Source organism: Heloderma suspectum, chromosome 9, assembly GCF_057233095.1.
Source record: "Heloderma suspectum isolate Gila_16-S chromosome 9, 16-S_ref, whole genome shotgun sequence".
NCBI classification, from domain to species: Eukaryota; Metazoa; Chordata; class Lepidosauria; order Squamata; family Helodermatidae; genus Heloderma; species Heloderma suspectum.
Window position 1 is genome coordinate 36,871,069 of NC_139466.1, and position 22,441 is coordinate 36,893,509.

Genomic DNA, 22,441 nt, shown 5'->3' on the forward strand with positions numbered 1-22,441 from the left:
AAAGAAACTTCAAGGACCCTGCTAAGCTTACAAAAGCCAATCCAAGCCAGTGACTTGTCCTGTAACACAGCGGGCCAGTAGCACATGCAAGATCACCCACCGCTCAGAGCGATTAAACCAGCGGGGGGGCGCATGGCCAACCCAAGTTTCCCTACTGTATCAGGTTAATGGTAAAGTTTCATTTCTGATGCTCAGGTTTCTTGAGCTTTCTTGAGTGAGAGTTAGTTCCTCTGTAATGCTTTCATATTTGTGGGTGTGGGCATGTGGCTTAATTTCCTGTGTTTTCCTTTTTTGGTTGTTTTTACGGTGGCATAAAGAAAATGCTTGATGAAAGCCTCAGAGCAAACCATTAAAAATATATTTTTCATAGCTCCATTTTAAATTGCACATGTAAGGGTGGGGGATAGTTTCTCAAATGGCAGCGGATTGCTCAGAGATGTGATGCCTTTCAAACTACCCTTAAAAAACACCTTGGAAACCAAAGGATGGCTGGTGGGTGGAAATCATTGGAAATGAGCTGCTAGAACCATGTTTCTTTTTTTTTTTTTTAAATCACAGAAGTATTGCCTGCAGACACAGGGCACTTTTCACCAGGGACAGCATCAGGGGTTGGCTTGGTCAGGCACTGACCAAGGCCCACACCCCACTGCTAACCTCTGGAGCCTCCTGCTCTGCCTCCTTGCTCTTGCTGCCTGTTCACCTGCCCTCTCTGAGCAGGCGTGCTGTGGGAGGAGCAAAAGGAGCGGTAACTTCCACACTTGGATGGCCATGCACCCTACTTTACAGAGGACAGTCCTCTATTTGAAGGGCTGCCCGGACCAAGTCCACTTTAAAGATAAAGAGCCGTAAGAAAGGAGGGTAGCAGAGGCCTTGAAGATGCCCATCAACTGGGGGGGCAGCTGGTGAATCGCCAAGAAGAGGACACCTATTTGCACCAAATGTGGATATGTATAGATGCCAGCTTAGAAATAATTCTTATAACTGAAAGAGAAATACAGGACATCTCACTGCAGCGTGGAAAACGGTGACTTGGTGCCCTGTGGGCCTTGCTCAGCCAGCTATTCGGGTGCTGTTGATGGGCAGCTTCAGGGCTCCTGAGCTCTGCCTTCTGAAGATTTTTTACAGTTCGGACTGGACTGCCCTTCAAAACAGAGGGCAGTTCTCTGTCAGCCTTTCACATAGAGGAGTGTAAAAGAGGACACATGGCCACCCTACCATCAACACCTAGCAGCGCCTGGGCAGCAGACTCAACAGCAGCTACACAGGACACCCAGCCACCCGAGAGACAGAGAGCAGTAGGGAGTTGCTGGACAAGAGGGCAGCAAGTGACCTACGTCCTGCCTTGAGCCTCCTAAACCAGCCTGTTGCCCTCGGATGCAGTGGAAGGAAGTGCTGAAGTAAGATTCAGCTGCAGTACTGGCTGGCTTCTGTATAGAGAATGAAAGGGGGCAACAGCTTGGACTGTCCCTCAAGCAGCAGAATGTCTTGGACTAACCCTGAAGAGAAGGAAGTCAGTGTAGTGGCTGGAGTGGGGTAGTGGTGAGAGTGTTGGACTGGGAGCTGAGAGATCCGGGTTCTAGTCCTCACTCAGCCATGGAAGCTCACTGGGTGACTTTGGGCCAGTCACAGACTCTCAGCCCAACCCACCTCACAGGGTTGTTTGTTGTTGTGAGGATAAAATGGAAAGGAGGAGGATTATGTTTGCCACCTTGGGTTCCTTAGGAAGGAAAAAAGGTGGGATATAAATGTAATAAACAAACAAACAAACAAATAAAATGAAAATGTAGCAAAGGATGAGTGTTAGCAAATGACACCCAGCAAGATGTAAGTACTCTGCTCTTACTGACACAGTGACTTATGCAGAGAGGGAAAAGCTGTTACTCAAGGACTTCTGGTCCTTCCGGGGTTGGTTCATTCTCTTCCAACTCATCCCGCCATGCCTGAGTTTCTTCTTGACCATTTAAATGAATCCAAAGCTTAAGTGGGTTAAGATGCTGGCTGTGATGCCAAGAGATCACATAAACTGAGCATTAAGGCAGGGGTGTCGAGCCTCTTTCAGCTCAGGGGCCAAATGTAATTACAGAGAAGCTCTCGGGGGCTGCATTCCAGTGGTGGATGTGGCCCAAGGCCAAAGGTGATGGGGCCAAGATACCAGCATATTTTGGTTTAAAGCTGTTACTGCCAGTAACTAGGCCCTGGGAGAGGCATTTCAACCTTTTAGAATGGGAAAAAAAGCACGTAAAAGCCATGAAACCACCAAAAGATCACCAGTTGGCGGAAAGGGAGTGGGGCCAGATGAAAGGGGCATGGCCTTCTGGGGCACCCCACAGGGCCAGATTCAGACGCCAGGCAGGCCAGATTTGGCCCTCAGGCCTGAGTTTCGACACCCCCGTCCTATCATTTATTCTATCACACCAGGCAAAAATCATGCCAATGCATCTGGTTGAAAAGGAATGCATGACGTTCATGTGATTAGCAACCCTCTGCTAAGAATTCCTGTTGTAATTCAGTATGCTGTGATCTATGACACGTGTCTGCTTCTAGGTGAGCAGAGCCACAAATTAGTAATGTAATGTGAGTGATCAAAAACGGAGCCATATTTTTTTCCTGCTCTTGATATACTTCTCTTTGAGTTCTTTCCATGTCGGAAAAGCAAAGAAAGGATTGAAAAGAGAGAACAGAGAAGGTTGAACTCGATACATGCTGGGGGAAAAAAAAAACATTCACAGGAATCTGAGCATAAATGTGTAACTAATCATTAAAAAGTTACTGAAAGACTGAATATTGTCTGGGACACAAGACGAAAGAGTTCTTGGATCCCGATGAACTGACCCATATGGTGTTATCCAGCCAAACATATTTGGAGATCAAAGCAGAGGTGGAAGATGGAAACCCTCCATTAAAGACCGATGTGTGCATTTTTAAAACCCTATTGGAAATTTGCTTGACTTCCCGTCATGCAATCTTAGAGATTTGTTGGTTGGTTGGATTAATAAAGCTCAGTTATCTCCAGATGTAAAAACGGTAACTTGAACATATGTAACTGCCTTACACCAAGGGAGACAATTGCATACTTCTTCTCATAGTGTATCATGTTAAACTATGGAATTCACCACCACAAGATGTAGTGATGGCCACCAACCTGGATGGTTTTAAAGGGGGATTAGATACATTCATGGAAGACAAGGCTATCAATGGCTACTACTCATGGTGACAGCTGGGGAGCATGAGTGGGAGGGTTCTATTTGCAGTCATGTCCTGCTTGTTGGCTTCCCATTTGGGCATCTGGTTGGCCCCTGTGGGAACAGAATGCCGTATTAGATAGGCCTTTGGTTTGATCCAGCATGGTTCTCCTTATGTTCTTAACTGCCTTGCTATTAAGAATCTGGGGCAGGGACCAGGTTTTATTCATTTTCAGCTGTGCCACAAATAGGATGGCTAGGTATCCTATTTTATAGAGGATAGTCCTCTATTTTGGGGAGCTGGCAAAGGACAGGACTGTATTCGAAGGTGTCCTCTGTTTGAAGAAGTGTCCAGTCTATGACTGATTTAACATCAAAGAACCATAAGGCCTTGAAGATGCCCATCAACAGTTATAGCACGTGGACTGAGCAGGTACACAGGTCACCTAGTCGGTCTTCTCCATTAGGGTGAGATGTATCGTAATTCTATTTAAATTATACTTATTATTTCCAAATTTGCACAACACATGTACATTTGCCTATACAGATGTTATACAAATTGGGGTCCTCTTCTGTCCTCTGTTTTGGGTGATGCATTTCCTCCTTTTTGGTAATGCATAAGTGGACACCCTAGCCATAGATCTCATTGTCCCATAGAACTCAGTGGGAGCTTTTGAAAAAGCAGCGTTTCTTGCATCTTCACAGAGCCACCCCTTCATCTAACAGAGGTTCAGTTTCATGGTCATTCTAGAATGGGATGGAATGAAGATATGAGATTCCTACCATTTAGGTTTTGAAGGCTACTTACAGACATGTTTGAACAAACATGCTTTCAGTCAATGGGGGTATTGACAGCAGGAAATGTTTGCAAATTGTGCAAATTTCAGAGAAAAATGAGTTTGAAACTGCAGTTTTTTTTTAAAATGCACAATTTCATGCTTTAATTTTTTGCGGGAAAGTTGTGCAGCTTTGAAAAATACAAAGGCAGAGATCGGCACCAGATCAACCCTGTAGCCCTCTGGAGAAGGCTGAATAAATACCTTCTTTGCAGTGCTGTGTGACTATTGCCCTTTTATAACTAGAAATGAGGAGCTGAATAAAAGGTGGCAGGAGCAAGGGGTGAGCGCTGAAACTCCCAGACGTTAGGCGATGTCGGGAATTTGGCAACAAACCCCAGAAAGATCTCGCTTCGTCTACATTGTACAGTGGCTCTTAACAATGAAGGTATAATAAATGTACAGTCTGTAGGAGTTTATTATGTAGCGTACAACCTCATTTATACTGCCATAAACATTGCCAGCTCTCTGCTTCTCTGATTTACAGCTCCCTCACCTAATTAGGAAGCTAGGTTAGGCTCCACTTGTATGGGGTTTATATTTAGGGGGGGTGCGTCCTCTCAGATAAAATCTCTGTCCTCTGGTCACTTGGGGCCAGGCCAAAGGGGTGCAGCACCTTAAGGCAAGGGGCCAAACCTGGCCATGTGGGGGTCCCAATCTGGCCCTCAGGGAACTCACCCTTCCCCCCAACCACCAATTGTTTGGCAGTTTCCTGGCTTTTCTGCGGGTTGTTCCCCATACTAAAAGGTTGAAATTAGAGCTGTGCACAAACAGCCTCCCAAAATTCTCCAGCCTATTTCTGAGCAGAGAAATTGGGGGGACAATTTCACCATATTTCTCCTAAGGGAGGAAAAAATTTCCAACAGTTTCTCACAGATAGGGCTCACAATTGGCAGGGGTTGTAGCACAGCTTCTTTCTTTTCTCCTAAGGGTTTTTGGTTTACTGCCCTGCTTCTGTAGGTGGCAACAGCGTCAGCTGCATTGAGGCTTCCACTTTTCTGAGGCAGAATTTTGAATCCCTTTTGGTTTTTGAGCTTATCTAATCGCTGAGAGGTGGCTGAGGGTTTGTTGTTGTTTATTTGGTCAGTTGCTTCAGACTCTTCTTGACTTCGAAGGGGCCGTGGTGGCTTAGTGGTTAAGATGCTGAACTGCAGACTGGAAGGTCGGCAGGTCAGCAGTTCGAGACCTGCTGCGGGACGGAGTGAGCTCCCGTCTTCAGTCCCAGCTCCTGCCAACCTAGCAGTTCAAAAGCAAGAAATTGCAAGTAGATAAATAGGTACCGCTTCGGCGGGAAAGGTAATAGTGTTCCGTGCACCTCGGTGTTCAGTCATGCCGGCCACATGACCACGGAAGCGTCTTTGGACAGCGCTGGCTCTTCGGCTTAGAAACGGGGATGAGCACCGCACCCTAGAGTCGGGCACGACTGGTTGGGGACACCTTTTACCTTGACTTCATGGACCAGCCCACACCAGAGCTTCCTGTCGGCCGTCGCCACCCCCAGCTCCCCCAAGGTCGAGTCCGTCACCTCCAGAATATCATCCATCCACCTTGCCCTTGGTCGGCCCCTCTTCCTTTTGCCTTCCACTTTCCCTAGCATCAGCATCTTCTCCAGGGTATCCTGTCTTCTCATTATAGGGCCAAAGTACTTCAGTTTTGCCTTTAAGATCATTCCCTCAAGTGAGCAGTCTGGCTTTATTTCCTGGAGCATGGACTGGTTTGATCTTCTTGCAGTCCAAGGCACTCTCAGAATTTTCCTCCAGCACCACAGTTCAAAAGCATCTATCTTCCTTCGCTCAGCCTTCCTTATGGTCCAGCTCTCGCAGCCAAAGGTTACTACAGGGAATACCATTGCTTTCACTATGCGGACCTTTGTTGTCAGTGTGATGTCTCTGCTCTTAACTATTTTATCAAGATTTGTCATTGCTGTCCTCCCAAGAAGTAAACGTCTTCTGATTTCCTGGCTGCAGTCAGCGTCTGCAGTAATCTTTGCACCTAGAAAGACAAAGTCTGTCACTGCCTCCACATTTTCTCCCTCTGTTTGCCAGTTATCAATCAAGCTGTTTGCCATAATCTTGGGTTTTTTTGAGGTTTAACTGCAACCCAGCTTTTGCACTTTCTTCTTTCACCTTTGTCATGAGGTTCCTCAGCTCCTCCTTGCTTTCAGCCATCAAAGTGGTATCATCTGCATATCTGAGATTGTTAATGTTTCTTCCAGCGATTTTAACTCCAGCCTTGGCTTCATCAAGCCCAGCACGTCTCATGATGTGTTCTGTGTACAGGTTGAATAGGTAGGGTGAGAGTATACAACCCTGCCGTACTCCTTTCCCAATCTTAAACCAGTCCGTTGTTCCGTGGTCTGTTCTTACTGTTGCTACTTGGTCATTATACAGATTCCTCAGGAGGCAGACAAGATGTCTTGGTATCCCATACCACCAAGAACTTGCCACAATTTGTTATGATCCACACAGTCAAAGGCTTTAGAAGAGTCAATAAAACAGAAATAGATGTTTTCTGAAACTCCCTGGCTTTCTCCATTATCCAGCGGATATTGGCAATTTGGTCTCTAGTTCCTCTGCCTTTTCGAAACCCAGCTTGTACATCTGGCAATTCTCGTTCCATGAATTGCTGGAGTCTACCTTGCAAGATCTTGAGCATTACCTTACTGGCATGTGAAATAAGTGCCACTGTTCAATAGTTTGAACATTCTTTGGTGCTTCCCTTTTTTGGTATGGGGATATGAGTTGATTTTTTTCCAATCTGTTGGCCATTCTTGTGTTTTCCAAATTTGCTGGCATATGGCATGCATCACCTTGACAGCATCATCTTGCAAGATTTTAAACAGTTTAGCTGGGATACCGTCATCTCCTGCTGCCTTGTTATTAGCAATGCTTCTTAAGGCCCATTCAACCTCACTCTTCAGGATGTCTGGCTCTAGCTCACTGACCACACCGTCCAATCTATCCCCGATATTATTATCCTTCCTATACAGATCTTCCGTATATTCTTGCCACTTTTTCTTGATCTGCTTCTGTTAGGTCCTTGCCATCTTTGTTTTTGATCATACCCATTTTTGCCTGGAATTTACCTCCGATGTTTCTAATTTTCTGGAAGAGGTCTCTTGTCCTTCCTGTTCTATTATCTTCTTCCGCTCCGACACATTGCTTGTTTAAAAATAATTCCTTATCTCTTCTGGCTAACCTCTGGAATGTTGCATTTAATTGGGCATATCTCCCCCTATCACTGTTGCCTTTTGCTTTCCTTCTTTCTTGGGCTGCTTCCAGTGTCTCAGCAGACAGCCATCTTGCCTTCTTGGTTGTCTTTTTCTTTGGGACGTTTTTTGTTGCCGCCTCCGGAACAATGTTGCGAACTTCTGTCCATAATTCTTCTGGGACCCTATCTACTAAATCTAGTCCCTTAAATCTATTCTTCACCTCCACTGCATATTCATTAGAAATATTAGTGAGCTCATATCTAACTGTGGCTCTTCCCTATTCTCTTTAGTCTGATTCTAAATTGTGCAATAGGAAGTTCGTGATCTGAACTACAATCAGCTCCAGGTCTTGTTTTTACCAACTCCATAGATGTCCGCCACCTTTGGCTACAAAGGATGCAGTCAATCTGATTTCGGTGTCGACCGTCTGGTGAAGTCCATGTATAAAGTCGTCTCTTAGGTTGTTGGAAGAGAGTGTTTGTTATGCACAGTGAGTTGTCTTGGCAAAATTCTATCAGCCTATGTCCTGCTTCATTTTGTTCTCCCAGACCATGCTTGCCTGTCATTCCAGGTGTCGTTTGACTACCCACCTTAGCATTCCAGTCTCCTGTAATGAAAATAACATCTTTGTTTGGCGTACTATCCAGTAGGTGCTGCAGATCCTCATAGAACTGATCTACTTCTGCTTCTTCAGCATCTGTGGTTGGGGCATATATTTGGATCACTGTGATGTTAAATGGCTTACCCTGAATTCTAATTGAGATCATTCTGTCATTTTTTGGATTGTATCCAAGCACTGCTTTAGCCACTTTATTATTAATTATGAAGGCTACTCCATTTCTTCTGTGGTCCTCTTGTCCATAGTAGTAGATCTGGTGGCCATTTGATGTGAAGTGGCCCATTCCAGTCCATTTCAGGTCACTGACACCCAAAATGTCTATAATGAATCTTGACATCTCCCCAATAACCACATCCAATTTGCCCTGGTTCATAGATCTTACATTCCAGGTTCCTATGGTGTGTTGATATTTAGAACATCGGATTCGTCGTTCACCACCAGCACCATCGGCTGCTAGCCGTCCTTTTGGCTTTGAGCTAGCTGTGTCATCACATCTGGGGTTAGTTGAACTTATCCTCTGTTCCTCCCCAGTAGCATTTTGACCATCTTCCGACCTGGGAGTCCCATCTTCCGATGGTATACCGACATATCTCTGGTTGTACTGATCCATTTAGTTTTCATGGCAAGAATACTGGGGTGGGTTGCCGTTTCCTTCCCCAGGGATCGTATTTAGTCTGACCTCTCTGCCATGACCTTCCCGTCTTGGGTGTCCCTTCACGGTTTAGCTCATGACGTCACTGAGGTGCTCAAGCTCCAGCACCATGACAAGGTAACAATCTCCTTTGCTGAGGGTGCCATGTGTGTCTTCTCTCTCTATCACACCACTGTCCATTGCTCTGCAGCCTCCCAGGCCACCTGCACTTTCTGAACTGAAAAAGCCCCATGGGAGGAATTGCCTCAGGATGTCTTCCTCATGATGGCTTTAACTGAAGTGAGGGAAGCTGAGGAGGCTACAGGCTGCCACAGAGATCATTGTGCAATGAATCTCTGTACACTCCATGGCCACCTCATAAGTAAAGTAAGCACAAGAACCCCAAGCCGAACCCATAAGAATTTCTCTGAAATTTCTCCTCCTTTGAATTTCTTTTCGAAAGCAATTTATTTTCTATCAAATTGAATGAGGATGGCTGAAAAAAATGTGGGAGAAATGTTGGCCCTCAAGACAAAATAAGTTCTGCACCTCTGCTTTAGATATATTGTGCCAGCAGGTTCAGCAGAACTCTAGGATTAGTGGCCAGGAATTGGACACCATATGCCATTCTTTCTCTGAGGATGGTGTCTTGATAGAAGCTCACTCTACCACAGTAGTAACTTCCTGGAAACGGAAGGCCTTAGAGACATTAATGCTCTGACATGAGGGGGCATGCTTGCTGGCCCTGCCCACCGTGCCCCCCGGTCATGCCACCTTTGCTTGGCCTTAATGCTAGGGCTTAGCTTCAGCACTGCCAAGTCTGCCATGGGCCTTGCAGGGCATACCTAAGATTTGATTAGAAGTCGCCTGGAAGGGCCAGGGCCTATTCAGCCTCTGGAATGTCCGAATCTGTGCGAGCTTATCTCTGTAAGCCTGCACAGATTCTGACATTCCAGAGGGGCTGAATAGGCCCCAGCCTATTTTAGGATAAAATGTTTTAGGATAAAATGCATACAAAAATGTGTGAAAAATATGTTTAAAAATAATGTGGATTTTGTGCTTTAATTTTTGTGTGTGCGGATGGACAGGAAACAGGGCAGAATGTATGGAATCAACACATGCAAAACTGACATGGAGTAGAAACAGACTGATCTGTCCATCCCTAGTTCAGAGTATAACAAGCAATATGCCCAGAGACAGAAACTTTTCCATGAGGTCTGGCTGCATGTGTGCATTGCCAAATCTGTTAACTGCAAAATGCTTTCTTCCTTATAACCCAGAGAAGCTCCTGCTCATATTTAGATGCCAGGACATTTACATGGTCATGCACCTCCCTCCTCAAATTCTACCATTAAAAAAGAATTTCAGCATTCAAATCGTGAAATACAGCTCCCAAGACAAACATTGTGCCAGCCAAAGAACTACAAAGAGACCATTTTTAGTACCAGGTAAATAAAAAATGGAGCACGCTGCATACTCAGAGGAAGACAGGGGCTATTAAATAGACATATTTGAAGGGGATGTCACCTTCCCAGCTTGCACTGATAAAAGTAATGGAGGCCTTATAGGCATAGCACTGAAGGCTAGTGTGTGTGTGTGTGTGGAGGGGGGGAGGTTTCTTTCCAGGCTGTCCCCATCCAATAGTCTCCTGAGAATATGGGCCTCTCTTGTCATAAATGGAGTGTATAACAGGGTTTGCTGCATGAAAGCATTCCATTGTTATTTTTAGACAGGGAATTTGTCTATTTGCTCTGTGCCAGCATCCTTAGCAGAATACATTTCAGGGAGCATTGTTGTACTGGAAATAGACATTACCTGGACACCTTGAGCAGCACAGCTGTGGCACATGGACCGGGCTGGGGCAGTGTAAATTCGGGCACCTTATTCTGTTGCATAACACATTCCCATTCTGGGGGGGGGAAGAAGGTGACAACAAAAAGGGTTAGGCTTTTTCTTTTTCAGTGGATACCTTGAGCATGCAAAGTGCTTCCCTATCTTTGTCTCCTTTGACCTCCTGATATTAGCCAAACCACTCCCTCTAAGCCTCAACCCCCTATTTGTTAGAAGGGTGAGTACTGGCCTACCTTGCAGGTTGCTGTCAGTAGCAGTGGAGGCTGGTGGCTCCGATTTCGGTGGGGCGTACATCCATTCTAGGTTTCAGTAGAACTAGCCAGAAGTCTAAAGGAGCTATCCAAAGTGCTGAAAATATTTGGGGATTAGGGTTCAGCATATGGGGTATATCCGTTAGAGTTCTGGCTGGTTCTGACTCAAACCCAGATTGGATACACAGCCCCACCAAAATCGGAGCTACCAGCATCCACTGCTCGGTAGTATATACATACTGAATACTTTTTATTTATTTATTTATTTATTAAAACGTTCTATATCACACCTTACTGTCCTGTTAGGTTTTAAGTGTAAGTCATCTTGGGGCCCCTACTTGGGCCAAAAAGTGACTCATAAATGGACAAATAAATAAGGAAACAACCAAAATGGGAAGATGTTCAGCTTGGCTAATGTTTAGCTTTAAGATCTTTGACTGAGGTCCTTCTCCATGTACCTCCTTTAGCAGAGATAAGTGACCAATCCTGCCTGGGGCTGAGGGGTGGGGGTAGAAGATCGCCCACTACTTCCAAGGTCCAGCCAGCTTTCCCCCTGCCTAGGACGCCCCCACTTTCAAAACCAAGGGAGGGGGAATTAGCTACACTAGCTCCAGGCTGTGTGAGGGAATACACAGGGGCTTGGATCTAGGCAAATGGCATGGATCCAGTCTCCTCCAACAGCCACCCCCTGTCTTTGGAACACCCCATCGGTGGGTGTATCACAGCAGGAACTCTGCTGCTGGTAGATTGACTCCCATGGACCTTTTTGCAGATGTAACAGAGAGCCTTCAGGGCAGTTCCTCTCTGCTGGGGGAGGGGAACCTCCCTCAGGCAGCTATCTGAAGGAGTTATGTATGCTTTACATTATGTCACAAGAGAGATGGCCTTTCCTGCAGTGGTGCCCAAATTACGGAATCCTCACCCCCCAAGAAGCTCCCATGGTGCCTATGTTGCAGCACCTGGTGAAAAAACTCCTTATCTACTCAGGCATTTAAGTGGTTATCATTGTAAACTCTGCTTTTAAATGTTGCATGCACTGTTGCTATGGTATTTTTAAAATGATACACATTTTGATTGTACAACTCCCTGCAATCCAAACAGGATGGATATAAATGTACATGGATGCATATACATGTATGTCAATGTTTTATATAAAATAAATTAAAATATATTTAAAAAACCCCAAATCATAAAACACACGAACACCAAAAACAATGAAAAATAAATGACCTAGCTCCAATTGTGTACAGCAGCTAGAAACATTTCAGTATCATTGCCTATCAACACTCAGAAATGCATCTCTAAAAAACCTCTAGAATAACCAGGTTTTGGCTGTACTCCGGAAGGCAAATGTAATAACTAAATAACCTTCATTCCTTTTTTCCTTCTTAGAGGCAAATTTGCAGAAATTCTGTCACAATCTATGATGGGTTGGCCAGGTGTCCTACTTTACAGAGGACAGTCCTCCATTGTGGGGAGCTGGCAGAGTCTTGCATTAGAAGAGGTGTCGAGTCCAAGTAGGGATGTCAGAAAAATCCGCAATGGATTTGAATCTATGAATCCAACCTCCAGATTCTGCAGCAGACTGGCTTTTTCCAGGTTATGCTGATTCCAAGGAGTTGCAGACCATTTTTTTAAACTTGGGGGGTGGGGTGGATTTCTGCAAATGCACACTTGTACTAATGTGCCCTTGCACAAGTGGAACAAAATTGTCATATATCCTTAAACAGATTCCAGTTCTATCAATGAGTGGGCAATGGAACAACAACAACAAAACCCCTGGCAATCCACGAAACACAGATGGAATGGATTTAACAAAATCCATACAACCCTAAGTCCAAGTCTGGTTTAAAGATGAAGGATCCTAAGAAGCTAGAGCAGGGAGAGGCCTTGAAGATGCCCATCAACAGCTCCTGGACAGCAGACTGAGAAGGCACTCAAGTCACCTGGTCAGTCTTCTCCACTATGGTGAGATGCATTTCTGTTTAAATTATAGTTATTATTTCTACAGTTGCACCTATACATATTTATTCATTTAATTAATGTATATGCCACCTTTCTTCCATCGTGGTTCCCAGGTGGTCTCCCCTCCAAACACTGACCAGACCCACACTTGCTTAGCTTCAGCAAGGTGAATGCCTCATGTGCCTTCAGACCATGCCTGGGACACATAATTTTCCACATGCCAATGTCATGCAAATCACTGTCATCTTTTGTCCTTTTCTTGGGGGATGCATTTCCCCTTTTGGGGTGATGAGTAAGTGGCTACCCTGTACTCTGATGATCAAGAAACTGAACTGAGGACATGAATATGCAAATTAGGGGGTGGGGCAAGCTTGATACTCAATGGCTTCCATTGAATGGGCTTCATCTGGGGATGTAGTTGGGAAAAGACAGAATCTCCTGTGTCACTGCAGATATTTGGATCACCAGGAGTGGGGGATGAGAGGCAGATTATAGAACAGTCTCTACTAGTGATGCTTAAGAATTTTGTTTTTTCCGCATTTCAAAGTGAACCATACTGATTCACATTTCCCAGACTAATATGAGGATTGAAATATAGCTATCTTTTGGTTTTTGTATTTCTCCCAGTGTTGTGATACACTTCTCAGCTAAATAATTTTTTAAAAACTGAAATGCACATACATATTTTAGGATTATTATGCATACATAAATGCATACTTTAAGGTACAGGAATACATAGTGTATTTTGCTGGAAAATATGTTAAAGTGATGCAAATTTTCATGTTTTTTAAAAAATTGCAGGTTGTTGCAGCAATATGAGACGGAAGGGACTTATCAATGAACACTAGCAAAACTGATAAGGATTGGAAATAGAGTGATCCCTCTATCTGTAGTCCTTGTAATACAAAAGCCCTCCCTCTAAAAATAACTGACATGTCATAATGATAGGTATTTCTTATTTGCAACTATCTTTCTGACCATCAAGACTGAAAAGGAGTAGAACGAGGTGCAAGAAACATACCTCTGAGCAGAGACAGTTAACACAGTAAACAATTCCATAGGGTTCTAGGTACGGATGCCACCTTTCGCCTACACGATACTTCTTATTTTGAAACACACAATAGGTCTCTGAATCTGCAACAGAGAGGAAAAGCTGTGAATGGGTGAGTGAGGGACCTGTGCGAAATGGCAAGTTACACTTAATGCATAGAATGTAGTTAGGTCACTCTTTGTACAGGCCTGGTTCGCCCAATACGCTAACCCATGGCTTGGGGTGTTGAATTCAGCATTGTCATGATGTGTGAATGTGGCCATGCTAACAAACCATTGTTTGTTAACCACAAACAACCTAGAAAGAGAAACCATGGTTTGCTGTTGGATGGTGAACTCTGGGTTATTTACACCATGGCTTGTTGTTAAGTGGGAACTCAGAACTGTGGGTTGTTCATGGGTTTTTCTCCAGGCTACAGAGGCAGCAGGCAAGAGTGGTAAAAAAGACCCCAGCCTCTTTATTTGTGAGTACTAAAATGCTGCAAAGGCATTTTGGTTACAGGGAGGGAGCGGGCAAAGGAGGAAGGCAAGAATCAACCCAGAGACTGAGAAAAACAACTATGGTTTGTTTGATCATCTGCCGACAAACCCTTGGTAGGGCAACAACTCATGGGTTAAAATAACCATGGGTTTGGGATATTTGCAAATCAGGCTACTTGTTATGATATACTCCCTTACTGATAAGGAGAATGTTGTTCAGTACAATTCAGCAGTTAAAAACCAGCTATAACATATGGTGCAAGACTAGGGCAAATGACAAGGTCTTTGTACGACATCAGAAAGACATCAATGTTGGTGCCAGGCAAGCTTCCCTATGGTAGACCCTGGATATACAGCAGGTGTGTTGAGCCTCAGGCCCAAGGGCCAAATCCAGCCCACCTAGGATCTCAGTCCAGCCTTCTGGGTTTCCATAGGGGGCCACACCCATCTCCCTTGGCCCCACCATTTTTCTCATTGTTTGGTGGTTTCCCAGCTTTTGCACCTTTTTCCCATTCTAAAAGATTGAAATTCCTCTCCTAAGGTTTAGTTACTGGCAGTGAGAGCTTTAAGCTAAAAGATGCTGGCATTTTTTGGTATTTTGGCCCTGCCCTATTTTGCCTTCAGCCCCGCCCACCACTGGAATGCGGCCCCTGAGAGATTCTCCAAAATTCAGTTTGGCCCTTGGGCTGAAAGCGGTTCAACACCCCTGGTATGTATATATATATAGGGTGCCACAACTGAGAACAGGAACGGGAGAACCAGTTATGCTTGAGGTCGGTGAAATTCTCTGAACTTCACTTCAAAGCTCAGTTTGGTTCACTCCCATTCTTGCTGGTGACCTGTTTCTTTTCAGTTCGTTCAAATGGGGAAAGCGTGCATTTTTCTACAGTGTGCACTTCCCCCATTGACTAAAGTGTAAAAATGTGAATTTTTAGAAGTCCTCTATTTGAAGGCGTCTTGTATTTGAAGTACTGTCCAGTCCTAGTCCAGATTAAAGTTAAAGAACCCCAAGAAGGTAGAGCAGCCGGGGGCCTTGAAGGTGCCCATCAACAGTTCTTCAATATGATGTGTTATGTTATTGCTATTGTTATTGTTATTCTTTACATTTCTATACCACACCGTAGCCGAAGCTCTCTTTGGTGTCATATTTCTATTTAAATTATAGTCACTATTTCTAAATTTGCATCTATACATATAAATTAGCATATCCAAATTTTATGTAAATTATACATCCACTCCTCTATTTGGGTGATGCATAGCTGGCCACCCTAACCCACATGTCTGTCTTGGCCCCCACTGTCGGTCTGACACATCTCCGCAAGAGGCAGCATATATTAGAGGGAAACGTGCTGAGATATGCAGCATTTAAACCTGGTCGTTGAAATCTATTTTCCTTCCTTCATTCTGCTCAAAGCAGAGAGAGAGGGGGGGGGGAGGGATGTGTGGAGCCCTGTGGTAGCTCATGTGAAAAGATCTGCTTCCACATCAGTCAGCTCTGGCATGAATGAAGCTTTCATGTCTGCGAAGCAGTGAACTGGAGATGCCACTGAGAGCCCCTCAGTGATGCTCCTGCTTTGGACAAAGCTATTTGCACAGCTCGTTCTTGTGAATAAGCTCAGTTGAGCAGAGAGAATGCCTCCCTTGGACCACGTCCATCTCCTTCTTCCCTTTTGTATTCATCTACTTGCTAGAGATGTTGGGTTAGAGCGAGAAAACATGCTTGCTCTGTGGTTGACTATGTGACAAAATGTTGGGCACTACCAGAAATAAATCAGAGAAAAGCTGCACCTGCAGGTAAGATAATGAATTCCATGGTTTCATCTATTTCCAGCAGTCATCAAGTATACTGCAAAGCATTTTATCAGGGCCGGTGTCAAGGACAGGCATGGTTGGGCACCTGCCAAGGGCCCACACTCCAGTAGGGGCCCACAAACACAAGCCCCCTGGAGTTGCTCCTCCTCTTGACCATTGCAAATGGCTTCTCCCCCTGCCTCTCGCTCTGGCCCAGACACTGGTGGTGGTGAGAAGGAGGAGCAGGAGATACCATTGCCCCCTTGTTCCCTGGCTCTCTGCCTGTCAAGGAAGCAAGTGGTAGCAATGATGAGGAAGAAGACGAGGAGCAATAGCAGCTGGTGACATGGTGAGAAGGTAGAATCATTGAAAGAGGGGCCCCACTGAGGGCGTCTTGCCAGGGGCCCTCAAAAACCTGGTGCCGGCACTGTTCATGATTTCTGACAAGCAATGACACTGCTGGATTGTTAAAAGTACTCTTCTATATTTTGGTTTCCAAAGATCTCATGAAGATTTTTTTTTAAAGAACCAGAGTTGTGTAGCGCTTAGAATGTTGGACTGGGATTTGGGAAATCCAGGTTCTGGTTCCCACTTGGCCATGAAGCTCACTGGGTGATTTTGGACCAGTCACTGGCACTCAGCCTGACCTATCTCACAGGTTTGTTGTGAGGATAAATTGGAGAGAAGGAGGATCATATACACTACACTGGGTTCCTTGGAGGAAAAAGACAGGATATAAATGTAATAATGATAATAATGATAATGATAATGATGATGATGATGATGATGATGATGATGATGATAATAATAATAATAATAATAATAAAAATAAAGTAAGTCATGTCTGGGTAATTATTTCCCTACATTATTTCATCTTTAACACAGTTCATGTTAGGTCGATGAACAGGGAACATGACACAGGTATACAATCTGAAACCTTTAACACAGGCTTTTAAGGCATGGGGTAAAAACTAGATAACCTCTCAGTTGTGTTTGGAGGTGCTTAAAACGGCATTAAACATGTTCTGGATTAGTGACATTTGAAGTAAAACAGACCCTCCACCAAATAAGTGAATTTCTTGACAAGGAAATGATAATTATCACTTCAGAGGAAATAGAGGGCATAACATTAAATTGATCAGAGATAAATGTAAACATGTTCAGGGTGAAGGCAAATGTAACATTGTAATACTAGTCGCACTGGGTCCTTCATCCGCAGAATCATAGAAAACTGCTTTATACCAGGTCAGAGTATTTGTCCTTTTAGCGTAGTGTCAAACGACAGGTAGCAGTTCTCTAGCATCTGATCCTTTAATTGGAGATACCAGTGATTGAACCTGGGCCATTCTGCATGCACAGTTTACACTCTAACACTTCGCCATGGTTCCTGACCTTTGCCCTATGGTTTTTCTCTTGGCTTTGCCACTTGTCCTCTACACATGTATATCAGCAAGTTGAATGCTGGTTTTATTTTAAAAAAACATTTGCAAACATTTCAAGTACAGTTGCAAACCACTCCAGGGCTTGGGTGAAGTATGTTGGTGATGTAATGGGCATTTGACAATAGGCACCTGCGATAATTTGCTTTGGCATCTGGTTCAAGTTCAACCATCCCCAAAATTTGCAGAACTGATTTTTTCAAGGTTAACTCCTGGACAGAAAATGGTATGAATTTAAAAATAGTGACATGTTTTTAAAATAAATAAATAACACCAGTAGTATTTCCCCAAATCCAGTCTTAAAAGGTGGCTTTGCTGCTTTCTTCCCTAAAACCTAACAGACAAGCAGTGGCAGCAGGGCACAAAATCTGATTCTAAGTTCCCACAATCAGTAGCAAAGCAGTGGCAGCACTATCACCAAATAACATAAAGGAAGTTGTAGTTCTGGCTGGGGATGATGGAAGTTGTAGTCTGGAGGGTACCAGGTTGAGGAAAGCTGGCTTAATGTATTGACAAGTATTTCAAGTAAAAATAACTGCCAAGTAAAGCTTTGAATTTGTTTGAATGTAACATTTACACCACATTCATAGTTAACTGATTTTGTAATTAGCATAAGTATCAAACCTATTGATGATTAAGGCTGCAATCCTATACACATTTAGTTGGGAATAAGTTCAATTGAACTCATTAGGACTTACTTCTGAGTAGTCATCATGCCGTTAGTGTGCTTTCTCCTCTCTGAAGGTTTTTATGACACTTTTAACATACCTACAGTGCAATCATATACATGTCTACTGAGAAGTAAGACCCACTGAGTGCAATGGTGCTGACTCCCTGGTAAGGGGGTATTGGATTTTATCCTAATTTTAGGACGACTGAAGAGCTGTGTGCATAATTATATATGCTTCCCAGGGATACTCACCTGAAAACGTTCATTACAAATTTTGATTTCATGTATGACTGGCATGGTATCCATTCCATTTACTCACTTTGGCTTGTATCATGTTCATTATGTTATTAATTAATGTTATGATGGAACTCAGTTCTAAAAACAGAAAGATTTTCCATGGAAAAATATAGCAGTGGAAAAATTTCCAGAACATTTTCCATTTCAGTTCAGAACATTTCTTTTGCAGAAAATATTCCACCCCACGCCACTGCTGGATGAGGATCAGCTATGCCAATGGTGGCGGCAGCAGCTGCTGCTACTAAGCGTAGGAAATGAGACCCAGATCTTGTGTTCTGCTGCCATGGCCTGCCCCCTTCTATCTCTCCAGAGAGAAGGATCTGGAATCTGGACTGTGTCCTAATTTGCCAGGGATCGCAAAAGCCATGTGATAGTGGAGTTGTAGGGCTTGCAGGGTCGAAGCACCGGGAGTTTCTGGTTATCAGGAAAGCTGACATCATTTGCCATGCCTTTCAGACTTCCCTGTTCCCTCTGAGCTTAGCTGCTACCCACACAATAGCTGGCGTGTGTGTGTGTGTGTATGAGATAGATTTTCTCCTGTTGTGAGCTGTCCTTGTTGTAATGTTGTATTTTGGGGTGGCTTGGTCTTGAATGGGCAATTAAGAACCATTAGCTTTATAGTGTCTTTTTTGCCAGCTCACTATTCTATGACTATGAGCAGCTCCTAATACATGGGCTAGTATTCTACCTACTGCTGTCTACCTACACATATACCCACATCCACACAGATCAACACACCTGCCTACACTTTTGGATTCTCCTCGGGGGTCATAGAATCAGAGAATAGTAGGGTTGGAAGGGGCCTATGAGACCACAGAATCCAACCCCCTGCTCAATTCAGGAATCTAAGTCAAAGCGTCCCTGACAGATGGCTCTCCAGCCTCGTCTTGAATGCCTCCAGTGTAGGAGAGCCCACCACCTCCACAGGTAATTGGTTCCACTGTCATATTGCTGTAACAGCAAGGACGTTTTTCCTGATGTCCAGCTGGAATCTGGCTTCATGTCACTTGAGCCCATGATTCCGTGTCCTGCCCTCTGGTATGATCGAGAAGAGATCCTGGCCTTCCTCTCTGTGACAGGCTTTCAAGTACTTGAAGAGCGCAATCCTATCTCCCCTCAGTCTTCTCTTCTCAAGGCTAAGTACACCCAGATCTTTCAGTCTGAACTGGGTGTTGCTATGGGGACTGTCCTGATAACTGCCAGCATTTCAAGGTTTAACACTACATCACTGCAGAGAAGACCATCATACACACATCCCCTGCCCCCCACACCCATGGATACCCAAAGGCTCATATTGTATGTCTGTGATGGATTTCAGTTGTTGGAAGGTGCTTTGGGAGACCATCTTGGCTGAAAACAGGGATTTGTATGGGGGAAAAAACATTCGTGAAAAAAATTAAAGCATAAAATGTAAAGATATTGGACACCCCCCCCCCATATCTGTACCAGTGATTCTCAAATTACAGAGTGGCTAGTGGTGGGAGCTGTAAGGGCCACTGGAAAACTGTGCCCCCTGACTCTCAGGACGATCATCCTGCCAACAGGAAGGCAAGCTTGGCTCCAATCATCAGCCAGAGAAAGCAGCAGCCATGGTGGAGCTTGTTTTCCCATTCCTGCCAGAAAGAATTCTCAACAGCTAGGAAATGGAGGGAGAGTGTTGTTTGTTTTTAAAAGAGAGGAATGGAAAGGAGTATTTTGGAACATGGCGTGGAACAGTGTTCCACACTGCAACATTTTGTTGCAGATCCCCCTTGTTCTGTTCTAATGCCACTGTTAAATTAGCCAGCACCCCAATCCACAGATCCTTATGGCCAGAGCAAATGGCTGAATAAACGCAGTTTGCCTATCAAAGAAAGGGCTGCGAGGGCTCAAAATACTAGAGAAGAGCTGGTGAAAAAGCATCAGAGCCTTGCAGCTGGATCAGACCAAAGGCCTATCTGGAGTGCTTCCAGACCAAGGGGTTGTAGCAGGGCCAGAATCAAGGGTCTCCTTTTAAGTGGAGATGCCAGGGATGGAACCCAGGACTTTCTGTATGCAGAGCATGCTCTCTGTCTCTGAGCTATGGACCCTCTCCAGACTAGCTTCAGTTTCTAAGCCAAGTGGTTGGTCCAACATTCATAGTAGGGAACCATACTTTGCATTAGACTAATAAACATAAGGGCATGTGAATTTAAAGACAATGGACCTCAGAGATTAGGATTTATGCGCCTTTCCAGAATACAATTATGCTCCATTGACCCAAAACTCAGAAGGGACGCACAGGGCCAGCATCAAGGGTAGGCATGGTTGGTCACCTGCCAAAGGCCCATTCCCAAGTATGGGCCCACTGACAAACATCCTTGAAGTTGTTGCTCCTCTTCACCATTGCATCCTGCTTGTTCGCCTGCCTCTTGCTCTGGCCCGCACAACGGTGGTGGGGAGAAGGAGGAGTGGGAGATTCCATGGCCTCCTCACTCACTAGCTGTCTGCCTGCCAACCCAGCAGATGGTAGCAATGATGGGGAAGAAGATGAGGAGCAATAGCAGCTGGTGACAATGGTGGTGAGAAGGTAGAATCATTGAGGGAGGGGCCCCATGGAGGGTGTCTTGCCCAAGGGCCCTCAGAAGGGTGGAGCCAGCTTGAATATGAGGAGAGAAGTGCTGGTGGCAGAGCTGACTCTGGGTTTGAGAGGGCCCTGGGCAAAGTTAACTCTGCTGGACCTCCTCCTCTGTGGCTGGGCCCTGCCAGGCTTACCTGGCAGTGATGGTAGGCAACACTAGCATTCCAAGCCGCAGCTGGTGGCCAAGAGCTGCCATTTTGATTTACTATGGAGCCCTGGAGTGAAGCTATGTTGGGGGCATTGTGGGAAATTAAAATGGGAGCCACTTGGAACCTGAGGCCAGAATAGAATTTAAAGGGGTTGCCAGGACAGCCGAAGTTCCATGGTTTTTAACAGAGCTCATGGGCAATTAAATTTATCTACTTGCAATTTCAGCCTCAATCAAACTTCTGAAACCCAATGAGATGGTGGTGGGCCTGGCCAGGGGATTGGGACCCTAGCAGCTGCCCAAGGATGCCAGCTGCCCAGGTCAGTGAACTGGCCCTGACACACCCCTCCCCAATACATTCATTTCTACATGGATGAATGTGTGGGCAGGATGATAGCCATGTGAAATAATATCAAAATGGAGTCTCATTGGGTTTCAGAAGTTTGACTGAAGCTGAAATTGTGAGTAGATAAATTTAATTGCCCATGAGCTCTGTTAAAAACCATGGAACTTCTGCTGTTCATTGTGCACCATAGCAGTGTCTCAAATACTCGAGACTGTAGCAGTGCATGTTAAGAGTTTAGATCAAAATGTCTCAAATGTTTTTTGAACTCTGCCTCTGAGTAAGGTGTGTTCTGGTCCTGACAAAGAAGTATTTCTATTGAAGCAATCGTTATTATTTCTAAATTTACATCTATACATGAGTTTGTTGTTGTTTATTCAGTCAGTCACTTCTGACTCTTCATGACTTCATGGACCAGCCCACGCCAGAGCTTCCTGTCAGCCGTCGCCACCCCCAGCTCCCCCAAGGTCGAGTCCATCACCTCCAGAATAACATCCATCCACCTTGCCCTTGGTCGGCCCCTCTTCCTTTTGCCTTCCACTTTCCCTAGCATCAGTATCTTCTCCAGGGTATCCTGCCTTCTCATTATGTGGCCAAAGTATTTCAGTTTTGCCTTTAATATCATTCCCTCAAGTGAGCAGTCTGGCTTTCTTTCCTGGAGTATGGACTGGTTTGATCTTCTTGCAATCCAAGGCACTCTCAGAATTTTCCTCCAGCACCACAGTTCAATACATGAGTTAGCATATGCAAATGTTATGCAAATCTGCACCCACTTTCTCCTCTTTTTTGGTGATGCGTTAGTGATCCCTCCAAAACCTATAAATACAATTGATACCTTCCATTTCCCCAGAGTATAGAACATGCTTTTGAACACATGGAGGCTCATTTCCACACAGATAAATGTGTAAACGAGTTATAAGACACCAAGGGTGACAAGATTCTAGTTACTTTATACTGAAAGGTGTACTTACATTTTCCTTGTTCTGTTTTAGTTCCCTCAATGAAAAGGAGGCAGAGCACACAGGCAAAAATAAATCTGAAGTTTTCCATTCTCCAAATTTTTCTCATCTTTGTTATG

The 22,441-nt window shown here is 44.6% G+C and overlaps 1 protein-coding gene across 2 annotated transcripts in view; it reads right to left on the minus strand.

Annotated features, from left to right (window-relative positions):
• CHRDL1 (chordin like 1) overlaps window positions 1-22,431 on the minus strand; it is a 65,382-nt gene extending 42,951 nt beyond the window's left edge. For both annotated transcript variants that reach the window (XM_084813351.1, XM_084813350.1), the window contains exons 1-3: window positions 22,335-22,431; window positions 13,568-13,680; window positions 10,295-10,388 (exon numbers count right to left, since the gene is read on the minus strand). In XM_084813351.1, the coding sequence (XP_084669477.1) occupies window positions 10,295-10,388; window positions 13,568-13,680; window positions 22,335-22,431 (304 nt within the window). The remainder of the gene's footprint in view (window positions 1-10,294; window positions 10,389-13,567; window positions 13,681-22,334) is intronic.
• Between the last annotated feature and the right edge of the window lie 10 nt (window positions 22,432-22,441).